Genomic DNA, 12,048 nt, shown 5'->3' with positions numbered 1-12,048 from the left:
TAAATGTTTCCTGGTCTCCATGGTAACCAGATGAAATGTAATATTTAGAACAATAGTATTCCATTAGCTTTATTTAATATAAAAGTTATAATGTAAGATCATGCCAAACTAGTTGATATGGTGTTAGGTAGGAAGGAAGGAAGGAAGGAAGGAAGGAAGGAAGGTGTTTTATTGACTATTTACTGTTTTTAAGCAAGTTGAATTATTTGGTACAAAGTTTTTATGGTTACACCACTTAGACATTTTTACCATAATCCTCTAATATATTCTCTCTAAATGGATTAAAAGCAGAAATTTGATGCTGGGTCCACAAAAAAAGAATGCGTGAAGTTATTCATACTCCTGCAGCAGAGCAGCCGCTAACGTTAGCTGCTCTTCAGTAATTTAATAATATAATAATCTGCACAAAAGAACATAACGTCTCGTCTTATACCTCGTTAAAATACGTTGATTTGTCTTTTAAACCCAATAAACCTCTCGGCCTTAAAGCTTCGTAACGTCTGCAGAGTTCAGCTCACTGAGACGCTGCTGCAGACTCATTAATGGGAAACCCGGCACATATGTGAACTTTATTTAAATTCAGTAAGAAAAACTTGTGATTTCAAACACAACATGGAAACCTTAAGTAATTTTCTGACTCGCTGAGTAACGGAGGAGTGAAGTTTCACAGAGTGTCTTATGTGTGATCGACCAGCAGAAGCAGAAACCGCAGATCTCATAAATTGGGTCACTCTGCTCAGTTTCAGCTGAACTGACCTCATTCTCTGCAAACTTCCTCTCTGCTTTCACACCTGAGCAAAAACACTACATCAACATCAATTGACCACAAACTGGAACGTTTCTCATCTGAGCAAATAAAAAAAATAAAAAACCCTCCCGTGAGACGATTTACCAAACACAGCAACATCTGTGCCACTTTCATATCATTTAAATATCAGCGTGGAATCATTTGATCCTTCGACTTCAGACTCAATGAAACTGAGAGAAAGTCAAAGAGAGAAACACACATTTCTGTTCTCAGTTCACATCTTTGAACATTTATGACTTTTATATTTCAAATAATAAAGTTTCCTCTTGTGAACAGCAGCATGAAAACATAAAGTCTGAAGTAGTTTCACACGTTTAACTCATAAAAACAATCAAGTTCTGTTTGTTTGAACAACAACTGGAGCTCAGCATCGATTAAAACACTTAACTTCAGTAACCTTTAACCCTCCGGTTGTCCTCGAGTCAAGGAAGGAAGGAAGGGAGGGAGGAAGGAAGAAGGAAGGAAAGGAGGGAGGAAGGGAGGACAGAGGAAAGAAAGAGAGATAAAGGGAGGAAGGAAAGGAGGGAAGGAAGGAAAGGAAGAAGGAAGGAAAGGAGGGAGGAAGGGAGGAAGGAAAGAAGGAAGGAAAGGAGGGAGGGAAGGAGGAAGGAGGGAAGGAAAGGATGGAAGAAAAGAAGGAAGGAGGGAAGGAAGGATGGAAGGGAGGAAGAAGAAAGGAAAGAAGGAAGGGAGGAAGGAAGGAAAGGAAGGACCAGCATTTTCCGTCTTTGACCAGACAAAAAACAGCTCATACGTCAGGAACAGTATGAGGAAGGAAAGGAAGGAGGGAAGGAAATACAAAAGGAAGGAAGGAAGGAAGGATTTATATGACTAGACTAGACTAAAAACAGCTCATACCTCAGGAACGGTACTACAGAACATTTGGCGGTTTCGGTTATTGTGGACTTTTCAAATTGCGGTGAACACGGTTATCATCCCATGCCTACTGAGAACAGAAGTCGTCAAACAGCCAATTGGGATCTTTATTGATGACACAGCAAAACAGCAAAACAGCCCTGAACACCTCACCCTAACCCTAACCCGCCCCTCCTGACTCTTTATACTCCTGTCGGCGTGCAGGTGTCACCTGTTATTGTGTGCTTGACCCGGAAGGAAGGAAAAGAGGGAGGAAGGAAGGAAGGAAGGAAGGAAGGAAGTTAGGAGGGAGGGAAGGAAAGGAGGGAGGGAGGGAAGGAAGGAAGGTAGGAGGGAGGGAGGAAGAAAAGGAAGGACAGAAGAAAGAAGGAAGGGAGGAAGGAGGAAGGAAAGGAAGGGAGGAAGGAAAGAAGAAAGGAAAGGAGGGAGGGAGGGAGGGAGGAAGGAAGGAAGGAAAAGGGATTAAGAAGGAGGGAAGAAAGAAGGAAGGGAGGAAGGAAGGAGGGGACTCCAGACTCTTTATACTCCCGTCGGTGTGCGGGTGTCACTTGTTATTGTGTGCTTGACCCGGAAGGAAGGAAAAGAGAGAGGAAGGAAGGAAGGAAGGAAGTTAGGAGGGAGGGAAGGAAAGGAGGGAGGGAGGAAGGAAGGAAGGAGGGGACTCCAGACTCTTTATACTCCCGTCGGTGTGCGGGTGTCACTTGTTATTGTGTGCTTGACCCGACACGTTCCAGCTAAGATTCTCGGAAGTGTTGGCGACCTGATCTCCTTTTGGGAATATCAATACAAGGAGTTGCCAAAACCAACATGGTGAAAACAACTCCTTACAAGGCTTGTTACGACACCCCCCCCCCCCCCACCTTTGTTTTCACTTTTCACTTTTTATAGGAGCCAAAATATGTTTGGTTTATGTTTATATTTGCTTCAGCTGCACGTGTTACGTCACATGCATTGGCAAGGCAGTTTTATTTATATAGCGCATTTCATACACAATGGCAACTCAATGTGCTTTACATAAAACAGAGAAACATGTAATTTGAGAAACTTAAAACATACAATTAACCCCCCACCCCCCCCCCCCCCCCACCGCCCCATAATAAAAACAAAGTACAGAAAAATATAAAGACATAAATAAAATGATTGCAGCATAAAATAATAAATTAGCTTTAAAATCATTAAAAGGACAAAGAGTGCAAATGAAAGATTAAAATGTAAAGTGCTTTAACCCTTAAACAGGCAGGAGTGGAAAATTAGATGTAAAAAATCCTTACTAGTTATGTCATTTGCACCTAAAGTAAGGAAGGAAGGAAGGAAGGAAAGGAGGGAAGAACGAAGAAAAGAAGGGAGGAAGGAAGGGAAGGAAGGGAGGAAGAAGGAAGGAAAGGAAGGAGGGAGGAAGGAAGTAAGGTAGGAAGGAAAGGAGGGAAGAAGGAAGGAAAGGAGGGAGGAAGGGAAGGAAGGGAAGGAGGGAGGAAGAAGGAAGGTAGGAAGGAAAAGAGGGAAGAAGGAAGGAAAGGAGGGAGGAAGGGAAGGAAGGGAGGAAGAAGGAAGGAAAGGAAGAAGGGAGGAAGAAGGAAGGAAAGGAGGGAGGAAGGGAGGGAGGGAGTAAGGAAGGAAGGAAGGATGGATAGAAGAAAGGAAGGAAGGAAGGAAGGGTTGGAAAAAAGGAAAGAAGTAAGGGAGGAAAGAAGGAACAGTCAAAACAGAAGGGGTCAATTTGAACCGGGAGGACGACAGGAAGTTTAAAGAGTTTGTATCTCCTGGTGCACGTTGCCTGTTTAAGGGTTAAAAGAGCTCAATCGTAAGCTCAGGAGAAGAGAAATGTTTTTAACCTGGATTTAAAAGTGTTCACTGTTGGGGCTGATTTCAGTTCTGCTGGTAGTTTGTTCCAGTTGTGTAAAAGCTGCTTCACCATGTTATTGATTGACACATGGGTGTGGTTTCCCCTTATTTTACCTGTTCACCTGGGAGGCGGCGGGAGTTTTGGACAAAGGGAAGTTAGTAGAGCTCCGATGTTTTCTGTTGACTGTCACCATCGTCTTTCATCACTTTATTCCTACAGTCGGATCACATCAGGGTTTTTATATGTTTGTGGATCAGCTGCTCGTCCTTCAGTCCTTTTTGATTTTTGATTTTTTCATTCAAATAAACTGCAGTAAAAACGTCATCTGGACTTCAGTATGATTTTGTGGACGTGTCAGAGATAAGAGCCGACTAAGTCTTTCAGCGGCCTTTCAGAAAAGTAGTCGGTACACCCCTCATCTTCAGTTTGGATTAATACCTGCAATCATTGATTATTTGCCTTATTTATTGGGGTACATGTCCCTGTTCAAACCCCACTTTTTAAACTACTACTACTCAAAGTTCCCTATCTGTATATAATCCATCACCACAGAGTTGACTTCTTCTAGGTCCAGGCTCCAGGTCAATAAAGGTTTTACAGTCAAAACACATAGTTTACATAGTAGAGCTCCGATATTTTCTGTTTGACTGTCACCATCGTCATCATCATCACCATCGTCATCATCACTTTATTCCTAGTCGGATCACATCAAGGTTTTCATATGTTTGTGGAACAGCTGCTTGTCAGTCCTTTTTGATTTTTTCATTCAAATAAACTGCAGTAAAAACGTCATCTAGACTTCAGTATGACTTTGTGGACATGTCACAGATAAGAGCCCGACTAAGTCTCTCAGCGGCCTTTCAGAAAAGTAGTCGCTACAGTTATGATGCACACATATCTGCCTCTACAGCACCAGAACTAAACCTTTAACCTTTAACCTGAAACCAGCCGTCATGTGAAGAGAAGCATTTTGAAACTCTTCATATTATTGATATTTATGAATCCAGGAACACTTATAAATGTTCATATTTTCTATCTCCGGGCCGAAAACGATCAATTGCAGGGAGACGTTTAGATATTACTTGGTATTGATTCATTTCGGTTGACACCTTAAAGGTTTGGATCGTGACACTCGGCCCGTCAAAGGTAACTTTTCATTTAGTTTAATATTTTTTAATCCTTTAATGAAATGAACTCTGTGGATCAGGAAGTAGAGCAGGTTCGATTCCCGGCTCCTTCAGTCTGCAGGTCGATGTGTTCAGGGTTGTGTTTAACTGTAATCACATTAAAGTTACTAAACAAGGCGGTGTTTAGCTCAGTGGGTAGAGCACCTACCTACAGTCCTCGCTGCAGGTTCGAATCCCACACCGAGTGGTCCTATCCTCCACCTCTGCCTCCAGTTTCCTGTCTCTTTCTGCTTAATGTACAGTATGTACATTAAAGGCAAAAAGCCCCAAAAAAATAGAGAGTCAGGACTGAAACCCAGAACCTCTCCAGTCTTGGTTCTTCCTAAAACATCACTGCTTTGGTCTTTGCTTCAGATTTGCTGCGTTTCAATCTCACAATCCAACATCAGCTCCTGAATCTGGACTTTCTGCATTGAGCTCTTTAATGTTTGCATAAATGATCGTAGCATCATTCACAGTAAACTGACTCCAGAAACCTTCTGTCTGTCCTGTGTTCACAGTAGAAGCAGAGGAAGATGAATTCGACAGACCAGGAAGCTTACTATTACGATGGCTACGATTATGGTAACGACACTGAGATATTTGAACCTTGTTCTAACCAGAACAACCAAAGTGTGCAGAAGGTGATCGGTCCGTATGTCCACTCCATCATCTGCATCCTGGGCTTCATAGGTAACAGTCTGGTGATCGTCACCTACGCCTGCTACAAGAAGGCCAAGTCCATGACCGACGTCTACCTGCTCAACGTCGCCATCGCCGACCTGCTGTTCGTCGTGGCGCTGCCTCTCATCGTCTACAACGAGCTGACGTCGTGGTCGATGGGGCCGATCGCCTGCAAGCTGCTGCGCGGCAGCTACAGCGTGAACCTGTACAGCGGCATGCTGCTGCTCGCCTGCATCAGCACCGACCGCTACATCGCCATCGTCCAGGCTCGACGCAGCTTCCGGCTTCGCTCGCTGCCCTACAGCCGCGTCATCTGCACCGTCGTCTGGACCATTGCTCTGCTGCTGTCCCTCCCCACCTTCTACTACTACAACTGGTACGAGCCGGGGCACACCAGCGGCATATTCATAAACGAGACGGAGCTGAATATTACTCACCATGTCGAGTACGTCTGCGAGTTCCGGTTTCCGGACCCCCAAACGGCCTTGAGGACGAAGATAGCCGTCCCCAGCATCCAGCTGGCCATCGGCTTCTTCCTGCCTCTGCTCATCATGATCTTCTGCTACAGCTGCATCATCGGCACCCTGCTGAGAGCCAGAAACTTCCAGCGGCACAAGGCGGTGCGGGTGGTGCTGGTCGTGGTGGCGGTGTTCATCGTCTGCCACCTGCCTTACAACGCAGTGCTGCTCTACGACACCACCAACATGTTCAAGGAGCAGTCGTGTGAGGAAGCGGACGCCTTGCAGGTGGCCACCACGGTGACGCAGACCATCGCCTACCTGCACTGCTGCCTGAACCCGGTGCTGTACGCCTTCGTCGGGGTGAAGTTCAGGAACCACTTCAGGAGGATCGTCCAGGACCTGTGGTGTCTGGGTAAGAAGTACATCGCCCCGCGCCGCTTCTCCAGGGTCACCTCTGAGATGTACGTGTCCCGCCGCTCGGTGGACGGATCCAGCGATAAAGGCTCGTCGTTCACCATGTGAGGACGGCCGGAGGATCCGTCTGACTTTTAAACTCCAACACACCCAAACTAGCTCAGAGCAGATCCTGAGACTCAGGTGTGTACTTCACCTCAGCAGCATCTAAAACCTTAAAAATGAGACAAATATCTGCTGCACCATGTTCATGTTTCTGTTCTTTCATCTTTTTTTAATTGTTCGTACAGAAAGATGTTTTAAAGGCGACAGAATGTAAACGAGTTTAGAGAAGTTATAAACCTGACAGTAAATGATCAGGAAGCGTCGAGACGGACAGCTGAGCGTTGTCTGCATCCAAGTTTAACGATTTAGTAACACAGTGGTCTCACGCCACACATGGCATTTCTCACGCTGAAATGCACCACACAGAAGTACGTGGGGAGGTGAGACCTCTGCACTGACTTAATACGATCCCAAGTTAGCGCCAATCAGAAGTACCCCCCCCCCGACCGGCCCCCTCCCCACACACACACACACACACACACACTTGCACGTTCATATACGCGCTGTACCACACACCTGTCATTTGTCACGCTGAGAAATGATAGATCCCAGGGCACAGAAATTAATATATTACATACAGAAAGTAATCCAGACATCCCAACTCTCCTGCATATTGATATCTACCGGAATCTGGAGTGAACGATCAAGGGTGCACGCTAGAGAGTGACCGCACACAGCCAATCTCACGCCACACTTTTCATGAGACTTGAGAGCCCTGATTAAATCAAGTTTAATCACCGCTGCTGAGCTCACCGTAAAAAGCTCAGCAGCGGTGAAATATAACCAGAATGAAACGGATCATTGAGACGCTGCAGAGTTAAAAAAAAAAAAAAAAAACTGCTCAAAAGAAAACTGACTGATGTTGAATTCATGTGAAATGTTTGTCAGCTGTTGTTTCTTCGGTTTCTCTGCGTGACGCCTACGAAGTTCAGATGTTACTAGAAGCTTTTGTTCCTGATAAGTTTTTCGGGTTTTGACCCCAGACGGTTGAACACGAGCGACTCGACTCACTGACGATCTTCAGGATTAAAAACTTGAACTTTCCCCTCCGAGGTTTTTTACTGAGTGAGTTGAAGGACGATCAGCTTTGGATTTAAGTTACATTTAAACTCTGTGTGACCTCGGCTGTAAGAATCTCTGCCATGCTCTTTTTTTAATGTTTGAACCTTCAGTGAGACTTTATAATCACAGTTAACTAATATTTAACTAATGAACGACTCACAATGATTTAATACAGGCTCTAACATTATGACTTCATGTGACTGGTTTACATTAAATTGATCTTTAGTTAATTCAGTCATTTCATACATTTATTGACATGTGACCAAATTACATAAAATATTATTATTATTATTTCTATGAGAATAAACATAACGGTCATTTTTCACATATTCAGTTTTAAAGTTGTACAGAAATATTTATTAAAATAAACTGACGACTGACTTTATCACAGAAATAAGAATTTTTTTTTGTCAGAGGCTAAAAGAAAAAATTTAAATAAACTTTAATGTAAGAAAAAAATCAGCTAAATATATTAAAATAAAACAATTAATGTATGAAGTGTGTGAACTAATCACATAAAGTCATAATAACTTAACCCTCCTGTTGTGTTTGAGTCAAGGAAAGAAGGGAGGAAGAAGGAAGAAAAGGAGGGAGGGAAGGAAGGGAGTAAAGGAAAGAAGGAAGGGAGGAAGGAAGGAAAGAGAGAGAGGAAGGAATGACAGAAGTAAGGAAGGGAGGGAGGGATGGAAGGAGGAAAGAAGGTAGGAGGGAGGGAGGAAGGAAGGGATGAAGGACGGACGGAGGAAAGAAGTAAGTAAGGAAGGAAGGTAGGAGGAAGGGAGGAAAGAGAAGAAGGAAAGAAAGAGAAAAGGAGAGAGGAAGGACAGATGGAAGGAAGGAAGGAACAGTCGAGTCATGCATCAGTTAATTAATAATGTGATTTATTGATTATAAAGTCTCTGAAGATTCATTCAGTCATATTTTGCTGTTGCTTCTTTGGTTTTATAGTTTTATATGTTTTTAACCGTGAATGTAACTTTATGAACAGGTTTACTGCTTTTTGGAAAACGTAAAAGAATAAATGTTTAAAAAAGTTAAAAAGTGAAGCTGCTGTAATTCTGTGACTGAACACCAGAGGGCGCCACCACCTGCTTTCACTGGGAGCCAAAGATAGAGATTTAAGAAAGATGTCTCACTCTGGTTCAATAATCCTGGCCAGTAGATATTAGGTTTAAAATGTTAAGTTTTAAATGTAAAGATGAAGCCGGTTTCTAAGGCAAAAGCTTATTTTATTTTAAGTAAAAATATAAACACACAAAACGCAAAAGAAAAGAAAAAACAAAAAAAAACAAAAATCAAACAGGTGTATGAACATATTACAAAAATAGATATATATGATCCATACATCCATATATATAAGCAGTATATATACACATACAGATAAATAACCCAAAAATCAAAACATAAATTTAAAAAAAAAAGATGTAAGTCTTGCTGGTACTTTTACTTTGAAACAGCAGCTCTAAAATTTATCAAAATCTTAATTTCCTAAATAATTATCCATAACAATGATAATAATGATTAATATAATTGCTTTAAAATACTAATTAATTCAGTCACTTTACAGTTTTTAAGGCAAAAGTTTAAAGGTTTTTTTTATGATCAAATGTTTATTTTATTTTAAGTAAAAATATAAACACACAAAACGCGAAAGAAAAGAAAAAACAAAAATCAACAAAAATCAAACAGGTGTATGCACATAATACAAAAACAGATATATATGCTCCATACATACATAAATAAATATATACACATACAGATAAATAACCTAAAAAATAAAAACATACATTAAAATAATAATAATTATTATAATAATTAAAGTCTTGCTGGTACTTTTACTTTGAAACAGCAGCTTTTCAAATTCATCAAAAACTTAATTTCCACAGAAGGAGGATTGTGGGTTTAGTCCTCCATCACTTCCTGTAAACATGATGAAGGATCTAATGCTCAGTATGAATACACACACACACACACACACACACACACACACAGAAACACACACACACAGCTGTTGCTTTAAGTTGAAATCTTTAATCTTACGGTTTGTGTCGTTGAGTGTTGGGTAACAGAAGCATCCTGCTGCAGCTCGTTGGCTCAGAGGAAGGAAACAGTTTGTCAACGTCTGCAGAGTTTCAATCTAACCCTAAACTACCTAGAGATGCACCGAATGCAAAATTCTTGGCTGATACCGGTTTCCGGTTTTTAAAGAGGTCTGACCTCATTTTGCTTATAAAACTGCAATTAAAACCACAACGAGTGGTTTCAAGAATGAAACATCAGAAATAAGAAATGGAGTGCGAGTTTCAACAGTGCCTCCTGAGCAGATTTATTTTCAACACTGACCAAAACATTCAGTCCAGTTTACACGTCAATAACTAACATTACACATTACATTACATTCAAACAACAACATTCAAAAACGTCCCAGCAGTTGTCTGGTACTATGTAATTTATTGACTACCTCTCCAGTACCTCTGGGTACCCCTAGTTCCCTGGGGAGCGTACCTATGTTCCCCGGGTCCTATATTCCCCGATTGCGGGTAACTCCGCTGTTAGATCGGCTGCTAATCCGGCTGCTAGCTCGGCGGCTAACTCGGTTACTAGCTCGGCGGCTAACTCAGCTAACTGGCTAACTGTAGACGGGATCATCCCTATGTTCCCCGGTCACATACAAAGCGGGGAACATAGGGACGATCCCGTACCCCGTTGTGAAACTGACCGGGGATTTGGGTCATCCTGGCACAAAGTGAAATAAGTCCAAATCAGCGACATGTTTTCTTCCTGAGTCTTGCTAGTTTTTAGCTGTTTTGCTCTGGGCGCGTTGAGCTGCTACGCTCCGCGCATGCGGGTCAGTTTGACCGGCCGGTCACCGATTGGGTCCGATTGGATATAAAACCAGCTTTTTTAATCGGCGGCCGATTGATCGGTGCATCTCTAAAACTAACCCTAAACTAACCCCAATAACCCCAAACTAACCTTAATAACCCTAAACTAATCCTAACAACCCTAAACTAACCCTAATAACCCTAAACTAACCCTAATAACCCCAAACTAACCCTAATAACCCTAAACTAACCCTAATAACCCCAACTAACCCTAATAACCCTAAACTAACCCTAATAACCCCAAACTAACCCTAAACTAACCCTAACAACCCTAAACTAACCCATCCTGACGTTTCATTAATGTTTAAAACGACTGCAAACATCCAGACGGTAGAAAACCCCGAATATTCAGACTGAACTCCGCAGCAAGACATCATGGAGGTTACGCCCAGTTCAATATAATCAATATATTAAAAAAAGATCAATAAGAGAGATTTGAAATGACATTTGACCCATTTTATACCAAAAGACTGAATGCTCCTGAACATGTCAAATGGTGTAACCACAAAAGAATGATAGATATTAAATATGTGATCAGCTACAGTGTGTTTAAGTGGACTTATACTAATAATGACTTCATTTAAAACATGTAAATGTTTCCTGGTCTCCATGGTAACCAGATGAAATGTAATATTTAGAACAATAGTATTCCATTAGCTTTATTTAATATAAAAGTTATAATGTAAGATCATGCCAAACTAGTTGATATGGTGTTAGGTAGGTAGGAAGGAAGGAAGAAGGAAGGAAGGATGTAAGATCATGCCAAACTAGTTGATATGGTGTTAGGAAGGAAGGAAGGAAGGAAGGAAGGAAGGATGTACGATCATGCCAAACTAGTTGATATGGTGTTAGGAAGGAAGGAAGGAAGGAAGGAAGGAAGGATGTACGATCATGCCAAACTAGTTGATATGGTGTTAGGAAGGAAGGAAGGAAGGAAGGAAGGAAGGATGTACGATCATGCCAAACTAGTTGATATGGTGTTAGGTAGGAAGGAAGGAAGGAAGGAAGGAAGGAAGGATGTAAGATCATGCCACACTAGTTGATATGGTGTTAGGTAGGAAGGAAGGAAGGAAGGAAGGAAGGAAGGAAGGAAGGAAGGATGTAAGATCATGCCGAACTAGTTGATATGGTGTTAGGTAGGAAGGTAGGAAGGAAGGAAGGAAGGAAGGAAGGATGTAAGATCATGCCAAACTAGTTGATATGGTGTTAGGTAGGAAGGAAGGAAGGAAGGAAGGAAGGAAGGAAGGAAGGAAGGAAGGAAGGAAGGAAGGAAGGAAGGAAGGATGGTGTTTTATTGACTATTTACTGTTTTTAAGCAAGTTGAATTATTTGGTACAAAGTTTTTATGGTTACACCACTTAGACATTTTTACCATAATCCTCTAATATATTCTCCTTCCTTCCTCCCTCCCTTCCTTCCCTCCCTTCCTTCCTTCCTTCCTTCTTTCCTCCCTCCCTTCCTTCCTTCCAAAGTTTTTATGGTTACACCACTTAGACATTTTTACCATAATCCTCTAATATATTCTCTCTAAATGGATTAAAAGCAGAAATTTGATGCTGGGTCCACAAAAAAAGAATGTGTGAAGTTATTCATACGTTTAGAAATGAAAAAGTGAGTACGAGGCTGAACATGATTTTTTTTTTTTTTACCTCTAATAAACTGAAACCTCAAAGTCAATTTAGCTGTTCTGGAGCTTTTGAGTGGATCACATGGTCTTCATCATCATCATCATCATCTTCATCAT

The 12,048-nt window shown here is 41.8% G+C and overlaps 1 protein-coding gene across 1 annotated transcript; it reads left to right on the top strand.

The window, feature by feature from the left end:
* The first annotated feature begins 5,229 nt into the window (after positions 1-5,229).
* Positions 5,230-6,360, top strand: ccr6a (chemokine (C-C motif) receptor 6a). The gene has a single exon (XM_053337316.1). The coding sequence runs from the start codon at positions 5,230-5,232 to the stop codon at positions 6,358-6,360; it is 1,131 nt and encodes a 376-aa protein (XP_053193291.1).
* Positions 6,361-12,048: the final 5,688 nt, after the last annotated feature.

Source organism: Scomber japonicus, chromosome 17 (genome assembly GCF_027409825.1).
Source record: "Scomber japonicus isolate fScoJap1 chromosome 17, fScoJap1.pri, whole genome shotgun sequence".
NCBI lineage: Eukaryota > Metazoa > Chordata > Actinopteri > Scombriformes > Scombridae > Scomber > Scomber japonicus.
Note: the sequence above shows the minus strand (reverse complement) of the source record. Positions and strands in the feature narration are given on the sequence as shown.

What these genes read in the sequence shown, in the direction of transcription:
- ccr6a (XM_053337316.1), top strand. Translation starts at nt 5,230, where the DNA reads ATGAATTCGACAGACCAGGAAGCTTACTATTACGATGGCTACGATTAT.